General features: G+C 42.3%; 1 protein-coding gene across 1 annotated transcript in view; it reads right to left on the reverse strand.

Moving 5' to 3' along the window:
• Nucleotides 1-4,063: 4,063 nt before the first annotated feature.
• Nucleotides 4,064-26,327, reverse strand: part of insrb (insulin receptor b) — a 103,395-nt gene continuing 81,131 nt past the window's right edge. The window contains exons 5-23 of the mRNA XM_058073090.2: nt 21,660-21,799; nt 21,323-21,467; nt 19,618-19,832; nt 19,147-19,273; nt 18,818-19,068; nt 18,504-18,671; nt 17,277-17,475; nt 14,747-14,873; nt 14,121-14,274; nt 13,899-14,047; nt 12,257-12,413; nt 11,269-11,365; nt 11,086-11,153; nt 10,027-10,256; nt 8,932-9,042; nt 8,694-8,856; nt 5,922-6,051; nt 5,712-5,846; nt 4,064-4,651 (exon numbers count right to left, since the gene is read on the reverse strand). Of these exons, the coding sequence (XP_057929073.2) occupies nt 4,297-4,651; nt 5,712-5,846; nt 5,922-6,051; nt 8,694-8,856; nt 8,932-9,042; nt 10,027-10,256; nt 11,086-11,153; nt 11,269-11,365; nt 12,257-12,413; nt 13,899-14,047; nt 14,121-14,274; nt 14,747-14,873; nt 17,277-17,475; nt 18,504-18,671; nt 18,818-19,068; nt 19,147-19,273; nt 19,618-19,832; nt 21,323-21,467; nt 21,660-21,799 (3,121 nt within the window). The 3' untranslated portion in view covers nt 4,064-4,296. The remainder of the gene's footprint in view (nt 4,652-5,711; nt 5,847-5,921; nt 6,052-8,693; nt 8,857-8,931; nt 9,043-10,026; nt 10,257-11,085; nt 11,154-11,268; nt 11,366-12,256; nt 12,414-13,898; nt 14,048-14,120; nt 14,275-14,746; nt 14,874-17,276; nt 17,476-18,503; nt 18,672-18,817; nt 19,069-19,146; nt 19,274-19,617; nt 19,833-21,322; nt 21,468-21,659; nt 21,800-26,327) is intronic.

Raw genomic sequence — 26,327 nt, forward strand, 5'->3', positions numbered from 1 at the left:
CTGGTACATTTGTTAAGCAGTTTGTGTGTATATACTATCTTTATATATATTTTTAATATACATTTTTCTTGCTAACTTTTTGTAAGAATCTGATGCAGGTTTTGCCTTTCCATGTTGGATGATGGACGTCTAAGTTGTAGGAAGTGTCCCAATACTTGTGCCCATAGTGTCTAATGGCACACAGGAATTAGGGTAAGATAGAATATTTAGTATTAGTAGTCGGAGCCCAATTATATAATAATAATAATAATAATAATAACAATGTGAGTCTGTGTGTGTAAGGCAGAAAAGCTCGAGTTTGTTTTGCGTTTGTGTTTGAGTGCGTTGGCGATGATGTGATGTTGATGGATTGGTCCGTGTGCACTGGGGTAGACTCTTGGCCACAACCGTAACCATAAGATAACCACAACATAACCATGAGATAACCATAACAACGTCGGCTGTGGCGTGGCTCCACCCCTTCGCTCACGCCATTTCCTATTTGCTAACAGTTTTGCTTCATCCCAACGCACACACGAGTTCTGGGCAGCGTGGAAAGGAGCTAGCGTAGTTGATGTTCACAGTGTTCGTAGTGTGTCAGCCCCGTGTGAAGTCACACCCCCAGCTATGCTTTTCTTCCGGGGACTCCCGTATTGAGAAGGCACTGAGGGCAATGAGGGCGTTCCCGTGGCTTTGGTGGCACTCGAGTGCTGCCGGTCACGCTGGCGCTCTGATATGCCAGAAGACACCTGAAGAGGTCCGTCAACGCATCAACACCCACCAGCCGGGTCAAAGGTCACGTCAAGGAACAAGTGACTAAAAACAAGTGACTAAAATCCTGCAACATCAGGCCTTCCACTGCACCTTAACCCCCCCCCCCCCGACTGGGCTCCACCCGCTTCTAAATAATACAACAATCAGCCTCAAGTCACTCCAACAAAGAAGAATGAGGGCCTCCTGTGTTTACTTGTCAACATGGGATCATTAGAGACATTTCATCCAATAGGAGACTGAGGGCAGCTGCAGTAAAGTGGAGAATGAAGGTCTCCTGTAGATATTTACTAGTCATTACAGTGTGCAACTATCGGCCATGGTATCAACAAAACTGTAGTTTTATCCAATAGGAGACTGAGGGCAGCTGTAGTGAAGTGGAGAATGAAGGTCTCCTGTATAGGTATTTACTAATCATTATAGTATGCAACTATTGGCCATGGTATCAAGACTACTGTAGTTTTATCCAATAGGAGACTGAGGGCAGCTGTAGTGAAGTGGAGAATGAAGGTCTCCTGTATAGGTATTTACTAATCATTATAGTATGCAACTATCGGCCATGGTATCAAGACTACTGTAGTTTTATCCAATAGGAGACTGAGGGCAGCTGTAGTGAAGTGGAGAATGAAGGTCTCCTGTATAGGTATTTACTAATCATTATAGTATGCAACTATCGGCCATGGTATCAAGACTACTGTAGTTTTATCCAATAGGAGACTGAGGGCAGCTGTAGTGAAGTGGAAAATGAAGGTCTCCTGTACAGGCATTTACTACTTGCAACTATTGACCATAGTATCAAGTAGCTTTAGCCAATAGGAGACTGAGGGCAGCTGCGGTAAGGTGACGAATGAGGGTCCTCTGTATTTACTTGTCATTACAGTACATAACCATTGGCCATGGTATGGACACTACTATAGTACTATCCAATAGGAGACTGAGGGCAGCTGCGGTCAGGTGACAAATGAGGGTCCTCTGTATTTTCTTGTCATTACAGTACATAACTATTGGCCATGGTATGGACAATAACTGGACTAACTGGACGTAACTGTTCACCATAGAAGAAAACAAATTTTATCCAACAAGAGACTAAGGGCAGATAAAGCAAACTGTAATACCAAGGTCTTATTTACTTGTCAGAATGAGACTACAGGACACAGTAAGGAGTATGTTTATCCAAGAGTAGACTGAGGGCGGTTGCAACAAAGTGGAGGTGAACGAGGATCACTATACTTTACTTGTCACTATTAGCTATGTAATAGAGACTAAGAGATTGAGGGCCTAAGGAGCCTAATCTTATCAAATAGGAGACTAAGGGCAGCTATAGTAAAATGAGAGTCACCTGTGTTTACTTGTCAGAGTGTGACTATTGGTTACAGTAAGGAGTAATTTTATCCAGTAGGAGACTGAGGGCAGTAGCAGTGCAGTGGTGGACAATGAGGCTCTCCTGTGTTTACTTGTCAGTATGTGAGATTTTCCAAGTTAAAGAGATGCATGTTATCCACAAGGAGACTACGGCAGTTGCAACAAAGTGGCGGGAGGAGCAGCTTGTTTTTACCCATCAGGACGTACGTTTTGAGCACAGGAGGAGGCTAATTATGTCTAATAAGAGACTCAGGGCAGCTACACCAAACTGGGAAGTTTAACTCCGCTATTTACTCGACACAGTGTGACAATTGGCTTCAGTCAGGAGTAATTTCATCCAGGAGGAGACTGAGGGCGGAAGCAGTGCAATGGAGGAGAATGAGGTTCTCCTGTGTTTACTTGTCAGTATGTCAGATTGTCCAATTTAAAGAGTTATGTGTTATCCAAGAGGAGACTGAGGGCAGTCGCAGCAAAGTGAGGGGAGGCGGAGGGCCTCCTGTAGTTCCTTGCCAGCACGTAACTACCGACCGCGCGAAGGAGTCATTTTTTTTCCAAGTGGAGACTGAGGGCTGTTGTAGCAAAGTGGAGACAAAAGTATAGCAGGCAGCGCTACAAGGTAGGTTAGCATGCGCGGCTAGCCGTGTATCCTCAAAGAGTACAGCGACAAGCGTGCTGGTTATCATCAGCTCGGCACGCTTGGACTAGAAACAGTACCTGCTGGTGTCAGTGGAACCACCAGAGGAGGCCAGTAGGTACCGCGCCATACTGGCCAAACGCCACGGCTGCAGAACCGGCACACGGCAACCCAGGCACCAGATATCTGGGGTTTTCTCAGGCGTACAAAGTGGAACAAAGCACACAAAGGGTGTAGTGGCGCCACCTAGCGGGGGAATTTACAGTTTCATCAACCCCTTTCATTCACAAACAAAAAGGAAAAACAAAGGAAAAGATGTCGGAATCGTCTCTATCGCCGTCATCTGCTGGAAGCTGAGGAGAACCATGACAAATTGAAGGGGAACCAAGAACCTATAAGAGGACCACAGGAGGACTGGTGCTGCTATCAAACAGGAAATACATTCATCAGGCCTCACCACACGCGTCATGTGACGTCATTCCTCCTAGTTGTTGTTTTTTTTTTTTTTAAAGCTTTTTTCCTCTTTTTTTTTTTTTCATCATCCTTAAAAATAAAAGGTCTCCTCCGGGAGGCCCGAGGGTATTTGAACAACAAAAATAGAAAGCATTTCCCACCCGGGCGCTCTCTCACCACCAGAGCACTGATGGCGGATTTGTGGGGGCTACAAAAATAAAAACATTTGAAGGAAAAGAAAATAATCTAGATACTAACAAAGCTTTTGATGAAAAATATTACAAATATGAACTATATACAAAAACATGATATATTATATATATAAAACATTGATACCTCGGTACCAAGATTCTATATATACACTATATATTATATAAATTTATATATTTCTATAGCTAGTAAAATATATGAAAGCAGCAGCAGCAGCTATTGGTCAGTCTGAGGAACTCCTTTGTCCAATGAATAACTGTTTAAATATCCTTCAGCCGTATAAGTGAGGACACGTAAGAAAACAAAGAAATAAAAGCAAATAAATTAAAACTATTCACCCCATCAATATGCGCATTGTTTTGGAATTCTAAAAAAAAAAAAAAAAAAAAAGAGCCAATGTTGCTCCGGGATGAGCCGTTTGTTCTACGATGGATTCATCCCAGCCTTCCAAAGAGATCCAACGTGAAAAGAAGGAAACGCCAGCTGAGAAACTGGCGTCTTCCTTGGGAGGCCACGCATCACAAGGCCACCATCTTGGTACAAAAAGTCAGCAGACTCGAGTGGAAGTTTAGCGGGAGGAGAAGGAGAGCCACCGAGTGCTGAGGAGGTGGAACAGAAGCAGCCAGCTTTGTTGTGTTCACAGTTCTTTGTTTGTGTGTGTGTGTGTGTGTGTGTGTGTTTGTGTGTGTGTTTCCGCCACAAGCGGAAAAGAGGCGCGTGCTGTTTTGCATCCCTTGCGAGCCTGTTTGGCAGCCATGAGGAAGAAAAGTTAAAGTCCTGAGATCCGTGTGGGTTGAGGAGGACAAAGGAGGAAACGAGAGCGGGATGGAGGAGAAAGAAGGATGGTTGAGGTTTTGGGCCAGGTCCACGTCGTCTTCGAGGAAATGTTAGGAAGGGCTGGATCTGGGCAAGGATAAGATGCGTCCGTTTTTCTTGCTGCCGTTCATGTGGGTGTAAGGAACGTGCTCCTCATAGTTCCCCCTGAGGGCCACAGAGGGCCCGCTGTCCCTGCCTAAACTCTCCTCTCTCTGTGAGTAAGAAGACGGGTCCAGGGGGATGCTCTCCATGTTGTCCAGGTCCAGGTCGAACTCCTCGCTCTCGGGGACCTTGTTCTCCTCACTGTAGAAGAAGGAGACCTCCTGGAAAGACGGGTGCAGATCTTCCCGCAGCATCTCGATGATCTCGTGGAACATGGGCCGCATTTTGGGATTGTACTGCCAGCACATCTGCATTAAGTTGTGCCTGCGTGTTCACAAACCAGACCGACAGATTAGGAGAAGGACGACACACATTCCTACATGGACTAGAAGACGTCAAAGTGTCCCCACACCAGGACAATCGGACCTCACTCGACACCAAAAGTCACAAAGCGTGTTGGTGCTTCCCCTCCACGTTTGAAAAGCCAAACTCTGTACTCTGTACTGTACTGCCGTGATTTTCAACCACTGTGCCACGGCACACTAGTGTACCTTGAGAAACCGTCAGGTGTGCCGTGAGGACTGGACTAAGCAAAATTTGTTTTTGATTCAAACTAAATTCCAAGACTGGACAGACGAAAAACTGGCAATACGGAGTTATTCCAACAAGTGAAAGAAAAACTCGGGGAAGTCGGTATCACGTGATGTTGATGTTTACTTTTTACTGGGCATGCCCTATTGACTATTCTGGTTGATTTTCACGGCGCATGTAGACAAGAGATTGGAATATTCCTTTCCATGGATACCATTGTTTCCCGAAAGGTGATTGGGAAAGAGAAAAAGTGGTGATGTAAAAACATGGCTACTGTGGAGTGTCTGTGGTGTAAAGACTGGCAGAGCAATGTAATATTGGTCCGTGTGGCAACACCTACCTTGTTCCTCCCATAGACTTATTGATGCACGTGTGAGGTCGTGGTGACATTTTGGAACATTTTTGGTTAGTGGTGTGCCACAAGGTTTTTACAATGTAAAAAACGTGCCGTGGCTCAAAAAAGGTTGAAAAACACTGCTGTACTGTACTGTACTGTACTGTAGCCCCATTCGACTCGACAGACTTTGGGGACCACATTTTTTTTCTCAACATCTAGGCTACAAAAATTTACTTTCTGTATCATTGAAATCATTTCAAACATTTTTAAAGTAAAACATCACTGAATCTGTGCCTTTCCCGATCAAATACAAAGCAAAGTGAGCCATGTGACATCATTTATTGGTGCTGGAAAAGTCAGCACCCTGCCGCACCTGAAGGGGGCGTTAAGTGTACGTCACGGAATTCAAGCGAAAAAGGACTGCCACCCAGTCGTCACGGTGGACTTCATACTCACATCCTCTCGGGACAGTTGTCAGGGCGGTCCAGGTATCCCCCGTCCATGACAAATTTAAGCACCTGCTCGTTGGACAAGCCCTGGTAAGGCTGCTCCGCTAGTGTGCTGATCTCCCACAGTACCACCCCAAACGACCTGCAAACGCCACAAAAGGGTATGGAACGTTTGTTGCTTTTGTGTGTGTGTGTGTGTGTGTGTGTGGTAGTCTACCAGCAGTCAGAGTGGGCAGTGAAGACTCCATCCTTGAGAGACTCTGGAGCCATCCACCTGACAGGAAGCAGGCCCTTCCCTCCTTTGCGGTAGTAGTCTGTCTCGTAGATGTCCCGCGTCATCCCAAAGTCTATGAAGGAGGGAAAGGGAATGATATTTGCGTTCTTTACTTGAATCGGTATCGGCTGATACGCGCAGGGGTTCGCCGATATATTTTTCGGCGCATGATTTACAGACTAGACAAGAAACAAGAAATCCCAAAAACATCACATACCAACGCAAGAGACGAATAAAAGCACTCTCACTAGTTGAGCAGACCAAGAATGAACAACTATGCAACTTTAACTACAAACTGACCAACTACAGTAAAGTCTTGTTATATCGATATCGGTTATATCGATAGTACTGCTTATTACGATACTATTTTCATTTCCCGGCAAATTTCGAGTCTTTTATGATATAATTAGTTCCGGTTAGTACGATACCCGGTTATTATGATAATCCGGTTACTACGATGCCCTTTTCATCTCCCGCCAGCCAATTTGGTCTGCTTATATCGATACAAAAGCAGCTTAAAGCTGAATCAATATTTGCTTAAGGATTTCAATACCACCATTAGCGAAATCTGTAAACGGCGTATTGTTTGATTTTCGGCTAACACCGTTTCGGCTATTCCACCGACGGACGGTAATTAGAGGATAACAGGTAATTAATATGAGGTAAGTATTAAACAATCTTTTGAAGTAAAGGAGTAAATATTTGTATAATTTAGAGGGAAGATTCAGTGAATAGACTTAGTGTTTTCAGATGTGTTCAATATTCTTGGCACTAGCTTTACTGATAAATTATGAAAGTAAACTTACGGTATTGCTTGATCAAAGAAGCAATCTCTTGTTGTTTGGAATAAATCAATACACTTGTATCTTAAAGATTAATATGAAATGTTAAACAATCTTGAATCTTTTGTGTTAAAAGGTGAAACGGGGAAGCAGAAGAAGATGGAAGATTTTTTCAAAGTATTGCAGAATAAGTAATGTAAACGTTGCAGTTTTTGTTTTCCATACATGTATTTAATTGTGTTGTATTCAGATATCTTTTTATCGCTTGCAATAATCACTGTTTTTCATATGTACATGCTGGCGTTCGTGGTTTCTCTCGTGTGTATAGAACAATGTCGAGTGCATTATTGAATATTTACTCAGAGTCACTATTGCAAGAGTGCGTTATGAAAATAATAAATGTTGAAAAAAAATGTGACCCATCTGACTTTAACCGAATTGTGTTAAATTCGAGCACGCACACACACACACACAAAGAAGGAACTGGAGCAGCCGTGTCTGCTTATGAGAGGTCTTTAGCGTGTACAAACGAACTTTAATGATGAGAGAAACGTTTTATATATCGTACTAAATTGTGTCAGTGTCATGTGTTTGTGTGTGGAGGCGGGCGGGGGCGGGGGGTGCGTCACACTGCGGAAAAGCAGTCATCACATCGATGCTACATAAAATTTCAAACTACGACAGAAATGTTTTGCACATAGTTGAATATTTACTTCTTTTAAAATTGATAATGCAGTTTAAATGTGTGTTTAAGAAAGCTGAATCCTACTGTGTTCAGTGTTTACATTTCAATAAATATTTGTTTAAACTTGACACCTGTAATCAATTGTTATCATTGTCATTTTTTCATATAAATTGAGGGAGCACAAGCACTATCGGACACAAATATCGGCCCAAGCAAAATCAGCCATCGGCTAAGGGTGATGGAAAAAAATCGGTATCAGCCCAAAAAAACGGTCGATGGGTCAATCCCTACTAGGAACTCCCAGCTGCAACATCATACTGTCAATGCAACACAATACCAAAACTATTACAGTAAAGTCTCGTTATATCGATATTGTCGGGAGTCGGAAAAAATATCGATATACCCAGACTGTCGATATATCCGATCCTGCGCCGAACTGCATTAATAGTGGGCAATAATGCACTCCACGAACGCAGTTGGTTCTTCTGTTGCAGGCATGTGTTTGGCCAGCTATGTGGGGCGGGTTGAGCATGACCTGTGAACCAGGAAGTGCGGGAATCGGTGTGTGTGCTGCGCTCTGGTGGCGGAAGTGTGAAAAATAAAGTTGACTGGAAGCAGCCGTTCGCCGTGTTCTTTTTTGGTATTGAAATCCTTAAGCAAAGATTGATTTAAGCTGCTTTTGTATCGATATAAGCAGACCAAATTGGCTGGCGGGAGATGAAAAGGGCATCGTAGTAACCGGATTATCATAATAACCGGGTATCGCACTAACGGAACTAATTATATCATAAAAGACTAGAAATTTGCCGGGAAATGAAAATAGTATCGTAATAAGCAGTACTTCGTTATAACCAATATCGATATAACGAGACTTTACTGTATATACTACAGGAGCCACTTTTGCTCCTCTAAACCTGGAATTTCCCCTTGTGGGACAAATAAGGACACATCTTATCTTATTTTAACATTTTTGATTGGATTGTTACAAATTTTTATATCAATATTACAACTTTATTTTTCTATTCCTACCTTATTGTCAAATAACTACTGCTCATTTTTCATGTTATTTTTGTAAGTTTTCTTGTCGCATACTGGGCCCAGGCCACTGCTGGCCTTATACAGTATATGATTAATATTACAAACAAGTCTCAGCAGGATGCAACATGGATGTCCATGTATTGCGACAATGAAACTGAACTGACCCTCCCCAGAAAGTATGCCAATAATGAAGATGAGCATCGTCAGCACCTCCAATCTTGACGGTGAAGTCCTCCGCCACCATGCAGTTCCTGGCTGCCAGGTCCCTGTGCACAAACTTCTTGGCGTTGAGGTAGGCCATGCCGTCTGCAATTTCTGCCGCCATCTGGATCATCTCCTTCAGGGAAGGTGAAGGGCGGCCTGATGGGTTGTTCTATTGAACACACACACACATATGCATGAATAACAACATGTCCAACAAACGTGCGTCTTGGTCATGCTTCCCTACCTCAGAGTCTGGCCTGAGACTTCGCAGGTAGCTCTTCAGGTCTCCATGTGTCATGAGTTCCATCACTACCAGGGTGGGCTGGCCTTTGGACACAACGCCTAAGAGGCGTACCTGTGAAAAAAGATCATTCAGATGGAGGAGCATGAGTAGGAATTACTGAAACTTGTAGAAGATATTTGCATGTTGAGACACTAATTGTGATCTCACAAGATATTGTGAGACCAGAACATGACTGCATATTAATTAGCTGCATTACTGGAAGTCACAGCGTTTTAATGCTGTGTAACTACAGTTCTAGAACGTTGGTCATGACCCTGGGTATATAGGGAGTACAGTAAAGTCTCGTTATATCGATATCGGTTATATCGATAGTACTGCTTATTACGATACTATTTTCATTTCCTGGCAAATTTCTAGTCTTTTATGATATAATTAGTTCTGGTTAGTACGATACCCGGTTATTACGATAATCCGGTTACTACAATGCCCTTTTCATCTCCCGCCAGCCAATTTGGTCTGCTTATATCGATACAAAAGCAGCTTAAAGCTGAATCAATATTTGCTTAAGGATTTCAATACCACCATTAGCGAAATCTGTAAACAGCGTATTGTTTGATTTTTGACTAACACCGTTTCGGCTTTTCCACCGACGGACGGTAATTAGAGGATTACAGGTAATTAATATGAGGTAAGTATTAAACCAAAGGAGTAAATATTTGTATAATTTAGAGGGAAGATTCAGTGAATAGACTTAGTGTTTTCATGACGAGGATGACGAGGATGAAGAACCAACTGACATAGCATACACACCTATTCCAACGAAGACACAAGCGTACAAATACATGTATTTAATTGTGTTGTATTCAGATATCTTTTTATCGCTTGCAATAATCACTGTTTTTCATATGTACATGCTGGCGTTCGTGGTTTCTCTCGTGTGTATAGAACAATGTCGAGTGCATTACTGCCCACTTTTAATGCAGTTCGGCGCAGGATCAGATATATCGATAGTCCGGTTATATCGATATTTTTTCTGACTCCCGAGAATATCGATATAACGAGACTTTACTGTATGTGTGTTTTGTGGCCACCTACCACATGGTGGCAGCTGAAGGCCTTCATGACGGAAGCCTCATTGAGGAACTCGATCCTCTCCCGGAGGCTGGCCGATTCGTTGACCGTCTTGACGGCCACGCGGGTCTCCGGGTCGCCTTTGACGATGTCCTTGGCGTTGCCTTCGTAGACCATGCCGAAGGAGCCCTGACCCAGCTCACGGAGCACCGTGATCTTCTCCCGGGGGACCTCCCACTCGTCAGGAATGTAGGCTGCTCAGACAAAAGGTGAGTTGAGTGACAGACACGTTACATTATCACCTTATGGAAATGAAATACTTAGATTCACTATCCAATGAAAATAACTCACATAGACATTATTGTGTAATAGCCGTGTAATAGCTGTGTAATAGCCATGTAATAGCCGTGCAATAGCCGTGTAATAGCCGTGTATCGACTTCTCTACACTTTCCTTTGTATAATATTGTCCCATAATCCCTGGTTTATTGCGGTTAATTATTTCCAGCCCCAAACACAATAAGTGAATTTTAGATTCAACAGTAGGATTCAATATAAATAAATGGCAATGTTAATAAATTGAATATTTTTAGTTATGGCATAAAAAACCCCCATTAACAACCTTCTAAATACACTTTTTAACATTATTAGAGCCCCTCAAGACATGAAATAACATCCCTATAGTCACCTTTACATTTGTATTACCCAATATATTAGATATAATCTAAGAAAATAAAACATATTAGACATAAATAAGATAACAGGGTCTCACATGTTACTTCCTTGCAGCTTTATATGGCTTTACATTTGTACGAGCTAGTACAGTAGACAGAGATGAGTAAATAAGCCCCCCCCCCACAGGACGAGGGTAACAATTCCAGTGCTTCATTTTGACGTTTGTTTAATTATGCATACATTGTTTACTAATATTGTTTACTAATAATAGGCGCTATTCAACTGCAATTAACTGCAATTGACAGCAAGGGAGCGTGAATCGAACCGCAATACTGCAAGGGATTACTGTATGCGTAATGTGAGGGTGTATTACATGTTGAGACACTGTATGCTGACTGTGTGTACTTACCATCGTTGGCACTGAGGTACTCGGGGTTTGAGGAGGCGATAAGAGGTCCAGTCGGTCCTTCTGCTTGCCTGGAACACATCCACAGTGACAACAGTACCGTACATGCAAGAGTTTTCACTTTTCCTCCATTCCTCCAGCAGGCCCACAGGTCTGAAACCCGCTCGCTAAAAAAAGTACACTTACTTCTTCTTGAAGATCATGAAGACCACACATCCCACCACAAGCAGCAGGATGAAGCAGATGACTGGGCCAAGGACAACCCCGATTATGCCAGGATCCTCTGCAATGAACACACATTTGTGATGCGCCTGAAGGCACGTTTGCTAATGTGTCTTTTAGAGTCGGGACACTACAGACAGATCCCGGTGAATGAATCCTTTAATCATCTTTGTTATGTGTGTGTGGTTTACTATATTTATGCATAAAATAAAAACACAACAGTGGCCAACTAGCTCTGGATAGTGGTTCCTTTAAGGTTGGGGCACTACAGGCAGATTCCAGCCATGGAATCCTTCTTGAATTATTTCTATGTGCGAGTGTTGACATGTGGTTTATTTGTCCTTAGAATGCACACAGAACAATGACCAAACTATCCTCGGACAGTGTTTCTTTTAGGTTTGGGAGACGACAGACAGATTCCAGCCAGGGAATTCCCAGCCAGAGAATCATAATAATCATCTTTATTATGATTGACTGTAATGTTTTTCTTCATTGAACACATAACAACGACCTACTCCATATCTGTGGATAGACGTTCTTTTAGAGTTGGGACATTATAGACAGATTACAGCTCGGGAATCTTTGATTAATTGTTATAATGTGTGTGTGTGTTCATCTATCCAAAGAATGCAGACAAAGAAATTACCAAATATCTGTGGATAGTGTTTCTTTTAGAGATAGGACAGACAGATTCCGGCCAAGGAATACTTTAATTATCGTTGTTGTGTGTGCGTTCATGTACTGCAAACAAAACTCCTTCCTTCCTGTTTCATCGATTGATGAGTGAACTCAGGAAGGAAAGAGGAAAGTACAAGTAGGATCTGTCACAATAGGAATCTAATGTGAATATTCCTGTTCCTATTGTTGGGGAAAATGGTTTGGTTTTCCTTTTGGAAGAAATGAATGGTGAAAACTGAGATTCCGCTGTAGACAGTATCTCATGCAGCCTTACTGTTGGGCATGAAGAAGTAGGTGGTTTCCGTGAAGGAGCCGTTCCCCGCCAAGGACGTGGCACGAACCCTCACGCTGTAATTCCCAGGATGCATAAGCAACAGCTTGGTGCCACCAGACTTGAGGTAAGCAGGTCGAGACACACAAGCTGTGTGAACCTGGAGCACAAAAAAAATAAATACATTAAGAATGGGGACTATGAGTGAAAACTAGCATTGTGCTGTATCTGGCATATTTACTGCAACTTATTATACTGTATGTCCATTAATATGTACTGTTGATTCCAAATACGCCGACAGTATAAATTGCATACATTGTTGCATCCAAGACTGCTTATGTGCCAGTGTCACCACTTCATAACAAATGAAGAGCTTGCAACCAAAAGGCGCTAAATCCATTTTGACTGATTTTGAGAAAATCAATGATTTTTAACTACACACATATCAATCTATTTGGTCATCAAGTCTATATTGCAAATGAAAGATCTATCAATATAGGTCATAAAAATGCATGCTATAAAAATCCTGTACACACCATGTATTTTATATATTTTTTTAAATTATTTTTTTTTTTTCGGATTTAGCGCCTTTTGGCTGAAATGATGGATTTAGCGCCTTTCGGCTGAAATAAATTTGACTTTAACTTCTTCAATGGCATTGTTGTAAAAGAACGTAAGGTGCTTTAATGTGCTATGCTAATAAAATAATTACAACACAGAAGCCATTCTCAACATACAATACAAAATAATTATTATTAATTAAATGAATAAAAATGTTATTAAAAGCAGTGCTCATATTTGACTGCACCATGAAGGTGACAGTGACAAAAATCATCTCATTACAAACTCTTTACATTGTATGTTTTTTAGTACAAGTAAAATAATGTTTCTCATGAAAGTTGGAGGTGTCAAGGTAGAGACATGCCTTTTATGGCGTAAAAAAAACTTCCATGTTACAGAATACTGTAAAAACACAATTTGTGTTCTCCTGAATTGCATAACATACTGTAACTATCATACGTGTACTTAATGTACACAAACAAAACAGGATGCGCACTGATACTGGCTTTCTGTATGTGCAGTGCCAATTGTATTCTTCTCTCTGATTGGTCAGATTATCAATAGATGGGAAACTTGGGCCAATCAGAATAAAGAATAAAGAAAGGGATTTAGCTCCTTTTGGTTGAAATCTGAAATGGAAATAGCGCCTTTTGGTTGAAAGCATAAATTTCATATCACTTTTTTTCATATTTTTTCAAATGATTTCAAGACCAAAATATGTGATTTGGATACACATGACAGAGGTCTATTAAACTCATGAAAAACATGCAACTTAGTGAAAATTGGATTTAGCGCCTTTTGGTTGCAAGCTCTTCAAATACTTTCATTTGAAGGTCAGGCATGCTGTATATTTGAATAGAATCCAAAAGTGCAGTGCAGTGAGGATGCCAGTCTATCCCCATATCTGCATTCTAGTCTTCCGCCCTGCCTCTGTCGCTATGGCAACAGAGCAGCGACTGGCTCCTATGCTGTGTGAGGGGAATTTGTATTTGTATTTAAACACAGACGGTTGTAGCATTGGGGTTTTTTTATACACAAGTATGGCATCTGCATGGGCATCTGACTCCTACAAAAAGGTACTGACCTCAGTCTCTCCGACCTTCCTGTAGAACACCTCATAAAGGATGATGAGACCATTAGGAGAGGGGGGCGCCTTCCATTTAACGAACACAGAGGCGGGCTCGCCGTTCATGATCTCATGGCTCACCGGGCCTGGGATGTCATCGGCTTTCTCTGCAGGCACCACACCAATGAAGTATCACGTATCACGTCATGTGCAGGGCGAGCATGGAGGATGCGGTCTCACCTTCGGGCATGGTTCTGGCACTGATGTACGTGGCCATGCTGCAGCGCTTGAGGTCTGTGGGGTGGTTGCAGGCCATGATCTCGATCTTGTAACTGGTGAAGTGTTGCAGGTTGGAGATGACGGTGGACTCCTTGGAGAAGACCTTCAACTCAACCTGTGCAGAAAACAAATATGACTTCTCTTAGTATTATGAATATATTGGATACTGGCATTCTTTCTATGATATGAAAATGACTGCTATTGGTAGAAATGATAATCATAAACAAGATTTTACCGCTATACGCTGAATCTCACAGAAATTGTGGATAAAACGCTGTCATCAAGAGGAGAGGGAACGTTCGTGTGGGGAAGTATGTTCTCTGAGGACCGCTCAATCGTGGCACTACATTATTGTAAATACTAAACCGAATTAAAAAGACTGAAATAGCCATAAACACCGGCGAGGGTTGGTGGAACCTCCTCTCATGGAGCCTGAGTGGAAGCTAGCGAGTTTAGCACATTAGTGTGGAGAATAAACTGCCGACAATATCGCCATATCATGATACATCCCAAAAATAGCATGATACATGCCAAGGTCCATATCGCCCAACCCCATATAAGACCAAAGAATATGTAGTATATCATACCTTGGCTCCCTCCTCGTCCTCGGGTGCAGCTTTGGGAGCATCGTCGGGAGAGCTGGGGATTGTGGGAAGAAGGAAAGGCAATTCGGTGGCGTTGGCGACTCCCACTGAGCGTCGCCTGCGTGATGGTCTGGAGGGGAAACACAAGTTTACAAAAGGTAGCCGCTCATAAAATGAGATGTTTATGAATTCAGAAATGTTTGCATGTAACTGAATACAAATACAGTAAAGTCTCGTTATATCGATATCGGTTATATCGATAGTACTGCTTATTACGATACTATTTTCATTTCCCGGCAAATTTCTAGTCTTTTATGATATAATTAGTTCCGGTTAGTACGATACCCGGTTATTACGATAATCCGGTTACTACGATGCCCTTTTCATCTCCCGCCAGCCAATTTGGTCTGCTTATATCGATACAAAAGCAGCTTAAAGCTGAATCAATATTTGCTTAAGGATTTCAATACCACCATTAGCGAAATCTGTAAACGGTGTATTGTTTGATTTTCGGCTAGCACCGTTTCGGCTTTTCCACCGACGGACGGTAATTAGAGGATTACAGGTAATTAATATGAGGTAAGTATTAAACAATCTTTTGAAGTAAAGGAGTAAATATTTGTATAATTTAGAGGGAAGATTCAGTGAATAGACTTAGTGTTTTCAGATGTGTTCAATATTCTTGGCACTAGCTTTACTGATAAATTATGAAAGTAAATTTACGGTATTGCTTGATCAAAGAAGCAATCTCTTGTTGTTGGAAATAAATCAATACACTTGTATCTTAAAGATTAATATGATAAGTAATTCTACAATACAAGTAAACATCAAAAGGGATGAAAAGCAGGTATTAATTGGAGTTGTGAAGCTCGTGAAGCGTTTTAGAGATACATAAGATCCGCACGAACAATTGAATTATTGAAACGGGTAGCATTACAGTTTGAACTTTACTATTCACGAGAACAATTCTAAACTATTGAATTTGTGAAAAGGGTGATTACAGTTTAAACTTCAAAGCAACCAGGGGGCAATTAGTGAAGTGAATATTTAAAGATCCCCCATTTATCGCCCACTTTTAATGCAGTTCGGCACAGGATCGGATATATCGATAGTCCGGTTATATCGATAATTTTTCCGACTCCCGAGAATATCGATATAACGAGACTTTACTGTATGGGTGTTATTCGATTATGACTCAAAACACCACAACATCATCTCGGGTCTGGAGGGAGCATTCCTGGAAGAATATAATTAGATTTTTCATTACACCAGAAATTAAACAAAAATATGTTACGGTTACCCAGCCATGCTGGCGTCAGCCAATGTCAACCATTCACATGTGTTTGCCCAAATATCATTACTTTTTGGAAGAGGGTATGTAAAACCATGGAGAGGATTTTGGGTTACAGCGTGACTTTTTCATGTGCTACCTGGTGGGAGACCTTGTGTTAAGAAAAGATAGATATATCTAAAAATGGCTTAACCCAAGACCCCCGATATTGGAGGACTGGCTTTGTGTGATGAACACAATACATGACATGGAACTGTTAACACATAGATTGAGGACTGGAGAAGACATGTGTGGAGAAAAATGGGTGAAATGGACACTGTTCACAGACAAAAATCAAGGAAATTACTCGAATTGCACCATGACAGGGAATGTGGGATAACCAAATTGTGTGCTGTGTATGTCCATTGCCCCCTTTTTGTTTTTGTTTTTCAGTGTTTGTATTGCTGTATATAACAATACATAAAAATAAAGTATTAAAAAATATATATATATATGGGTTATTCATTCATTTTGTTTAAAGCGTGTCGCATGTCTTGGCCACATGCATTAACCCACTGCTGCACCTACAAACTGCCTCCACTAGGTGGCTCCCAAGCGCCAACATCCACTTCCTGTTCGACGCCCAGTGAAAAGGCAGCAAACACAGAAGTCTTTGCAACAAAAGGGATGCTTCCACTCTTTCCAGCATCATTGACTGTGTTCCGTATGACACGTGAGCATCTCTTGTCTCCAGCACAAAGCTGCAGGATGGACTTCAAACCTGCTCAGGCAGAAGGGAAAACCTCCCAAAATGCCCTAGCGTGATGGAAAAGAGGAACACGGCCAGGTCTTTGTGCACTGCGGTGCATGACACTGACCTATTGCAGCATGGCCTCAAAATCCCATCCCACAGAGGTGTGTGTGTGTGTCCGACCGAACGGCAGTGTGCATGACTGCACCCCTGACTGGCATGAATGGTAATGAGCACAGTAATCACTCCCGTAGGGAAGCCGCGACAAAGCGTGTGTGTGTGTGTGTGTGTGGACAGGGTACTGTAGGTCCACAATCAGAACCTCCCACCCACAGCCCACCCACTGTCCGTCCCAGAACAAAAACAACACTGCACATAAATGACAACCACAAATATTGAAGGACAAGAGCTGGCACGGCAAAACAAATCATGGCGGCTGGAGACAGAAGAGGGGTGATGTGATGCGATGCCATGCTAACACCAACTTACAGCATCGCAGAACCCAAACCCACCTGCTCTCAAAGACCTCATTGTGCAGGTAGTTCTCAAAGGTCTTGCGGTACTCGATCTCCTCCTGCTCCTTCTTGAGCTGGATGTCCGTCTTGGGGCAAGCGCAGCACTTGCCGCCGATGTTGGGCTCGTCTGTGTGGTTCCACTTCTGCTCGTCGTCGCTGTCCAAGTGGGTCGGCGTTCGGGACGGCAGCTTCATTCCTGCAAAAGGACAGAGATGTTTAGAAGCGTGGAACTAACCTGAACTGTCTGATGCAAACAATATATATATGTATATATATATATATATATGTGTATATATATATATAAAAATGCAACAATTAACTTATCCAATTAATCGGCAACTGGATTAATTGTTTGTTTTTATTTAAATTAAATCTAATACTGGTTAATCTTTTTAATCTGCTAATTAATCATACTGTATTTTTTTATGAAAAAATATTTAAACAAAATGAAATTAATTTAAAGGAAATTAATTTAAATGAACCTAATACAACTATTTTGATCGTCAAGTCATAGTTAAATTTAAAACAATGTGTTTATGGATTGATTAAAAAAATAAAATAAAAATTGATTTTCCAAAAAAATAATCCAATTCCAAAATATTTGTTAACCAACTGGATAGTTGAATAATCATCGATGGTTTTTACCAATAAAAATTAAATAAAAAGCAATTAATCTAATTCCAACAATTCTGGTATTCAATTAATAGTTATAGTTAATAATTTTTTGATAGATTAAAAAAAAAACTTTTTTAAAATTGATTTCAAATAAAAAAAAATACTACCAAACATTTTCATTTTTTAAAGTTATTTTTTTACATTTATTTTAAAAGAAAACAATCCAATACCAAAGTAGTTTTTGATTAATTGGACAATGAATTAATCTATTCTGCAATGAATTTTAATTATATATATATATAATTAAAATTAAATAAAAACAAATCAATAAAAGAACAATGATTCTAATACCACCTACTTTGGTTTTAGATAACTAAGTGTAACCAAATCTTATTGCATCCTTAAAACAAACTACAAATAGTTGTCGATTAATGGGATCATTGATCAATCATCGATTGATCAATGACTTGTTGCATCTTTATCAAAAAAGGTGCCCTGTAAATAATAGTAAATTCCATTATTAGTCACAATCTCAATTTTAAGCAAAAAAATCCTAATTCTTTTATCCCCGAATGCTGCATCGCCCTCGTCGTGCAGGTGTGTGCTGACCTTGCAGGCAGTAGTCGAACTTGTAGAGGTCACTGTCCTCGGGCTGCTTGCGGCAGATGACCCGGTAGTGTGTGATGTTGCCGTTGGGATTGGTGGGAGGCTTCCACTTGAGGATGATCTGGGAGGAGGAGTTGGAGGAGGAGATGGGATCCAGAGGCACGGACGGCTCTGAAGAACAAGATGGAGGTGGACAACATGAAATTTAGACAATACTTCCGCTGATAACATGATTTTTAATTAAAGCTCCATGTTGTCTTTTAAATATTTCTCCTGACAAAGCGGTGTAGAATATTTGTGAAGCAGCGGCCACTCACTGGAGGCGTTGGTGCGTACGTAGATGATCTCACTCTTGGCCCCCTGAACCTGGTGCTCGTCCGATGCAGACAGTTGGGTTTTGACCATGATGGCGTACTGGGTCCAAGGCTTCAGGGGGCGGATCAAATGGCCCGGCTCGCTCTGTTCCTTGTTGTCGGTGACGCGGGGAGGCGGGTCCACGTCGGCAATCACCCAGCTGTTGGACCCGCAGGCGTCCTGCCCGTCAAACTCGGTCACGTTCTTGTATGGCCTGCCGGTCACAGCAGGGAACCCAAGTCAACATGGAGAACCCAACACATAAACTACAATCCAATGCGCCAATACTTACGCTTCTTTGTAGAGAACCATAAATCCCAGCAAATCTCTGAAATCAGACGGCCAAAAGGGCTCCCACTTCACCAAAATCTTGTTAGACGCCCTCTTGACGTAGGTGAATTTCAGCAGCTTGGTTTCACCTGAGGGACAGAACAGATGACTGAAGATAAGACGTGCATTGGAAGCAGATGACATATTTCTCTGGTATACTTTTTCAATGTTCAGTTGCTGCGCGATGAGTTTAATGTTCTTTGTTAGATGACCCGGTGAGTCATCTATGATATTGGTATACTGTTGTATATAATGACCTGACGACTGACCTGACGACCATTTCCTCACTGACTCACAGCAGTGAAAACATTTAGTAGTAGTTCTGAAGTAAAGGAGATTAGAATTTAGCCATGAATTATGATAAACAAATAGTCCAATGTGGGAGCGTTAAGTCCTTCGAGTGGAAGACTGAGCAGAGCATTCAGATTCTTACAAGAGGCCTGGTCCCCGTTGGTGCGCACGGCAATGTCGTTCTTTTGGTTGCGCTCTTTGGTACCCGTCACCTCCTCCATTTTCCGGATTTCCGACATGCACAGTTTGGAGTTATAGTGGAAGAAGGTACGGCCGCGCTGGATGGTCAGGTTGTGCTTGGACCAGTCCCACAGCTCACGCAGATTCTGGTTGTCCAGTGCATAGAAGGCATAGATGCTGGAAGAGGTGGACACATGCATGAGACCAGAGGTCACGTTTGAAAAATAACACATCAGCAGTCATTTTACAATGCAGTATTATGAGGAAAAATAATATCATTTTAGTATCATAATATTGAAATATAAAAAAATATAGAAATTTCCCCCCCAAAATCGTAGTATGAGAATCGTAAATGTAAACTTTGTAATGTAAAATTGCTTGGGGGGGAAGCAAAAATGGAAAAAACTGCTGGAATTCCAGAAGAATAAAGTCAAAATACTCTAATACTATAATAAGAAAAAAGTCTAAATTTTGCAAGAATAAACTTAGATGAATATACTATGCTATATTATATACTATAAATAAAAAATAGTCATTTTAGTAGCATAATGTTGAAATATAATATAAAATATGTTAAAATATAAAATGTCATAATATTATGAGAAACAAATGAAACACAGTAAAATTGTAATCTTTGGAAAATTAGGTTGGGAGAAATTTTACAATATTATGGTAAATTATTATGAGAAGAAAATTTACAAAAAGAAATGTAATTTTGGGAGAATATCGTCAAAATTGTCACAATTTTACAAGAATAAAGTCCTAATATTATTTTCATAGCATAGAGTTGACATATTAAAGTGAAAATGCTTTTTATTCAGAGTTTGATATAAAGTTGTTATTTTTAGACAATTATGTTGGGGGAAAAAGTTATAATTTTGCAATAAAGTGAAAATAGAGGAAGGAATGAAGTCATTGTATTGCAAGCAGAAATTCAGAATAATTAATTAAAAAGAAAGTTGAAATATTTTGAAAAATTAATAATAAAAAAAATAAAATGACGCTAAAATCCAGGTTTTGTTTCTAGAAATATATCCAACTTCTTAGCATATGTAAATGTGTTGCTATCATAATGTTGAAATATAAAAAAGTATAGAAATTTCCCTCCCAAATTCGTAGTATGAAAATCATAAATGTAAAAGTTGCAATCTTTGTAAAATTTTTTAAATAGGGGCTAATTATTATGCGAAGAAAATTTACAAAAAGAAATGTAATTTTGGGAGAATATCGTCAAAATTGTCACAATTTTACAAGAATAAAGTCGTAATATTATTTTCATAACATAGAGTTGACATATTAAGTTATTATTATAAGTGAAAATGCTTTTTATACAGAGTTTGATATAAAGTTGTCATTTTTATGTTGGGGAAAAAGTTATAATTTTTGCAATAAAATAGAGGAATGAAGTCATTGTATTGCAAGCAGAAATTCAGAATGATTAATTAAAAAGAAAGTTGAAATATTTGGAAATATTTATAATAAAAAAACCTAAAATGACGCTAAAATGCAGGTTTTGTTTCTAGAAATATATCCAACTTCTTAGCATATTTAAATGTGTTGCTTTACAAAATATCCATTTCATTTTTCATGATGCAGCCCTCGCTCCGTGGGCACTCCACCATTAGGCACACTGTGAGGAAGGGAGGGGTGAAGACATGAACACATACTCTCCCTCAAGCTGCTCCCCCCTGATGGTGCGCAGTTTGCGGAGGAATGAAAGGGACACGAGGGCGTAGGCTCTGCGAACGGTCAGGTAGCCCGTGATCTCCTCAAGCTGTCCCAAACTGGCCTCCAGCTCGGCAGCGATGTTATCTGCAGGGGGGGAAAGCACAAGGAAATGGTCGGCTTGGATGGAGAAACCTCTTTACAACTTGAAAGCTCTGTGAAGCTGAGATAAAGAACAGCATGCACAGCGACACGGTGATTGAACCACAGAAGAAGATCAGGAGGCCCGGCGTGACGCTGGCCTTATGTATGTGTGTGTGTACACGCGCTTTGACTCACTCCCTCCTCGGATCTTGACGATCATGTTGCCGTGGAGAACGGTGCATCCTCTCAAAGCCTGGGCAGAGGTGACCGAGTCGATAGTTTTATTCCCCACGCACAGTTTAGGGCAAAGTCCCGCGCACGGCGAGCACGTCAGCCTGCAAAGAGAGAGAGGCCTGTCAATAAAAACATCAGCATCCTAATGAGTGCGCCGAGGTGGGACATGTCGAAGGGCCGCCTTGATGAGCGCTGGCTCGCATGATGCCGATCGATGTCGATCGATACGGACAAGCAAGGACGTTTTGTGCATTTAGTCAAAAAGGGATTATCGCGTTCAATGGCGCGTACACACAGCCTGACTGAGTCAATATACAGCTACAACCTTCCCACCCGGCACTTCAGTTTCAGTCTGGTACACCCTCATCTGCTGGTGTGCACCAGTGGCTCGCCTGCTCGTCGTTAACTCATTCAATTCCACACATTTTTCAAAAGCCGCCCGTCTCGGTACTGGGCGTTTTTCATGATTTTGACTGTTTTTTCAAGGCACATAGAGTACTGTGTTCTTGGGCTGTATAGACCAAAAGAAAGATTAGCTTTGCTTCTCTTTCAGAAGAAAAAAAAAGTTCATTTCAAACTTTTCCCGTTTATCAGCAGTAGAACACATGTACAGTAAAGTTATATTGATATCGGTTATAACGAAGTACTGCTTATTACGATACTATTTTCATTTCCCGGCCAATTTCTAGTCTTTTATGATATAATTAGTTCCGTTAGTACGATACCCGGTTATTATGATAATCCGGTTACTACGATGCCCTTTTCATCTCCCGCCAGCCAATTTGGTCTGCTTATATCGATACAAAAGCAGCTTAAATCAATCTTTGCTTAAGGATTTCAATACCAATTAAAACTGCAAGCAGTGATGAGCGGGCTCGAGCACCCCGACGCGCTCGGGGGTACGCGCGGGTCGGGGTCGCGCGCGCGACCGGACGGGCGCGCGGACGCGCCGTACGAAAAACCGCGGCGAGCGGATAAGCGGTAAGGGAGTCACGGCACTTGCAATTTTCCGCCAGGAGGGGGCGACAGCGGCGGCGAGGCGGGTGCGCGGTCACGTCCCGTCCGACACCGCGAACCGCCATAAAAAAATTCACGACGATCGGACCACGCGGTAGGTCCTTGCGGCGGATATACGTTTCCGCCTGTGGGTGGCGCTATAGAGTGGTTGGCCCACACGGTAACGGACCGGAGGGTACCCCGAACCAACAGAAAAAATTAGGGGCCGATCCGACCGTGCGTAAGGAAGTTACGGCAGATATACATTTCCACCAGTTGGTGGCGCTATAGCGTATGTACACACACAGTCATAGACCAGAGGGTACCCCAGACCACCAGAAAAAATTTGGGCCTGATCCGACCATGTGGAAGGAAGTTACGGCTATATACATTTCCACCAGTTGGTGGCGCTATACAGTCTATGTACACACACAGTCATAGACCAGAGGGTACCCCAAACCACCAGAAAAAATTTGGGCTTGATCCGGCCATGTGGATGGAAGTTACGGCTATATACATTTCCACCAGTTGGTGGCGCTATACAGTGTATGTACACACACAGTCATAGACCAGAGGGTACCCCAGACCACCAGAAAAAATTTGGGCCTGATCCGACCATGTGGAAGGAAGTTACGGCTATATACATTTCCACCAGTTGGTGGCGCTATACAGTCTATGTACACACACAGTCATAGACCAGAGGGTACCCCAGACCACCAGAAAAAATTTGGGCTTGATCCGACCATGTGGAAGGAAGTTACGGCTATATACATTTCCACCAGTTGGTGGCGCTATAGAGTCTATGTACACACAGTATAACAGACCAGAGATTGACCCAACACACCAAAAAAAATTTCAAGACAATCTGACCATGAATCAGGAAGTTACGGCAGATATACATGTCCACCAGTTGGTGGCGCTGTGTTTAGAACATGGCTTCTGGAGCGTTAGGTGCGTCCTGTCTTGATAGACGTCTCCACCGAAAATCATAGTGATACGTGTAACGGGTGGCGAGGGATAATGAATTGAAACTTCTAGGTGGCGCTAGTGTGTCAATTTAGATTGGTGTCACATGGGAGCACCACCAGGGCGCTCAGGCCTGGATTAAGGCCTCACGTTTAAGATTTCAGCAGCCTGTGACCTTCTGCAGGCAAATGATGACCTTTTGATGGTCAATGGCGAAGGCTGACCATTCGCCGTGGCCACGCCCCCCACATGTGCTTTACACACATCATAGTCCATCAACTGACTTCATCAGTCTGTCAGTCAAACTGTGTATTGACTTTGATGTACATTGCTTCAAGGCAAGGCCAGACACCAGGCAGGGCCAGATATGAAATGGTCAAAGTTTGGTGGCGTGCCACGCCCACATCCTATGGAGCGGCCCAAAATCCTTCGCAATTTAACGTGGGCCATCCGTCTAGTGTCCGTTGATGCAACAACGGACTCATTCGGTCAAACCCCCTAGGAGGAGTTCGTCAAGATACGACCCATACATCCGCCCCCAAATGGCCGCCGCCACCTAAAATGGCCGACTTCCTGTTGGTTTTAGAACATGGGTTATTGAGACTTTTTTGTGCGTCCTGTCACGAGTGATGTCTCCTCCGAAAATCATGCCGATACGTGCAACGGGAGGCGAGGGATAATTATTTTAAAACTTCTAGGTGGCGCTAGTGAGTCAATTTGGCTTGGTTTCATATGGGGGCCACACCAGGCCGCTCAGGCCTGGATTCTGACCCCCCCTATGAGTTTTCAAGCCCATGCGACCTTTTGCGGGCGAATGATGACCTTTTCTATGTAAATGGCGAGGCCTGAGCATTCGCTGCCAGGCCACGCCCACCACGTGCGCTTTTCCTGCATCATGGTCCATCAACAGGCTTCACCAGGCTGTCAGGCAGTGACCTTGTGACCCTGATGTTCATCTGATGAATCTCCTGGCAGAAAAGGCCTCATGTAGATGACACGCCTTTAGCCTGTCGCCAATAGGTGGCGCTGCGACGAAATCAGGAAGTGACCTACGGGGACCTTCGGGGCGGGGCCATGATCACATGTACCAAGTATGATGAAGATCTGACCACGTGGAGCCAAGTTATTCACGTCTACAGTTACGCTCAGCGTGCAAGGCCCGGACATATGAAAATGGGCAAAATTTGGGGGCGTGCCACGCCCACATCGTATGGAATATCCCAAAATCCTTCGCAATTTAACGTCGGCCATCCGTCTAGTGTCCGTTGATGCAACAACGGACTCATTTGGTCAAACCCCCTAGGAGGAGTTCGTCGAGATACGACCCCAACTTCTGGCACGAAAAAGGCCGCCGCCATCCAAAATGGCCGACTTCCTGTTCGTTTTCCAATATGGGTTCTTGAGACTTTTTGGTCCGTCCTGTCACGATAGACGTCTCCACCAAGTTTCGTGACGATAGGTGAAACTGGTGGCGGGGGCCAATTTTTTCAAAAATTAAAGGTGGCGCTAGAGAGTCAATTTTGGAACATTGTTTTCGGGACCCCCACCAGATCGAAATTTTCGCCAGACCTGACGCGCTTGCAAAATTTGGTGAGTTTTCGGGCATGTTAAGGCCCTCAAAATGGCCGTCCTTTCGTCAGAATAAAAAACGGAACGATTACAATAGGGCTTTCGCACTGGTCAGTGCTCGAGCCCTAAAAAAGAACACGGCGAAGAACACTGCTTCCAGTCAACCTTATTTTTCACACTTCCACCACCAGAGCACAGCACACACACCGATTCCCGCACTTCCTGGTTCACAGGTCATGCTCAACCCGCCCCACATAGCTGGCCAAACACATGCCTGCAACAGAAGAACCAACTGACATAGCATACACACCTATTCCAACGAAGACACAAGCGTACAAATACATGTATTTAATTGTGTTGTATTCAGATATATTTTTATCGCTTGCAATAATCACTGTTTTTCATATGTACATGCTGGCGTTCGTTGGTTCTTCTGTTGCAGGCATGTGTTTGGCCAGCTATGTGGGGCAGGTTGAGCATGACCTGTGAACCAGGAAGTGCGGGAATCGGTGTGTGTGCTGTGCTCTGGTGGTGGAAGTGTGAAAAATAAAGTTGACTGGAAGCAGCCGTTCGCCGTGTTCTTTTTTGGTATTGAAATCCTTAAGCAAAGATTGATTTAAGCTGCTCGACATTGTTCTATACTATAGAACAATGTCGAGTGCATTATTGCTCACTTTTAATGCAGTTCGGCGCAGGATCGGATATATCGACAGTCTGGTTATATTGATATTTTTTCCGACTCCCGACAATATCGATATAACGAGACTTTACTGTATATTTCAGCAAAATCAGCTATCAAGAAAAAAAGACAGAAAATAGCCTTTTTGTGAAAAGATACATTTCAAGCATAACTTTCACTTTGACGCAAAATCCTCCATATAGTATATTTAGCCACAACATAAACAACACAAACAATGATTTTGCAATTGAACCTGTGTGTGTGCACGCGCGCAACCTCCGCTCGCTCCCAAAGACTATAACCACAAAGAGGTGATGATGCAACTCCACAATAGAAGACATCATCATGTATGGTGCAGTTTGAAGCCGACAAAAAGCCACAAGATGGCCTGCGTCTTTTCCTTGTGAAACAGCGCTATG

This window comes from Doryrhamphus excisus, linkage group LG4 (genome assembly GCF_037039965.1).
Source record: "Doryrhamphus excisus strain RoL-2023G ecotype Guam linkage group LG4, RoL_Dexc_Guam_v1.1, whole genome shotgun sequence".
Taxonomy (NCBI): Eukaryota; Metazoa; Chordata; class Actinopteri; order Syngnathiformes; family Syngnathidae; genus Doryrhamphus; species Doryrhamphus excisus.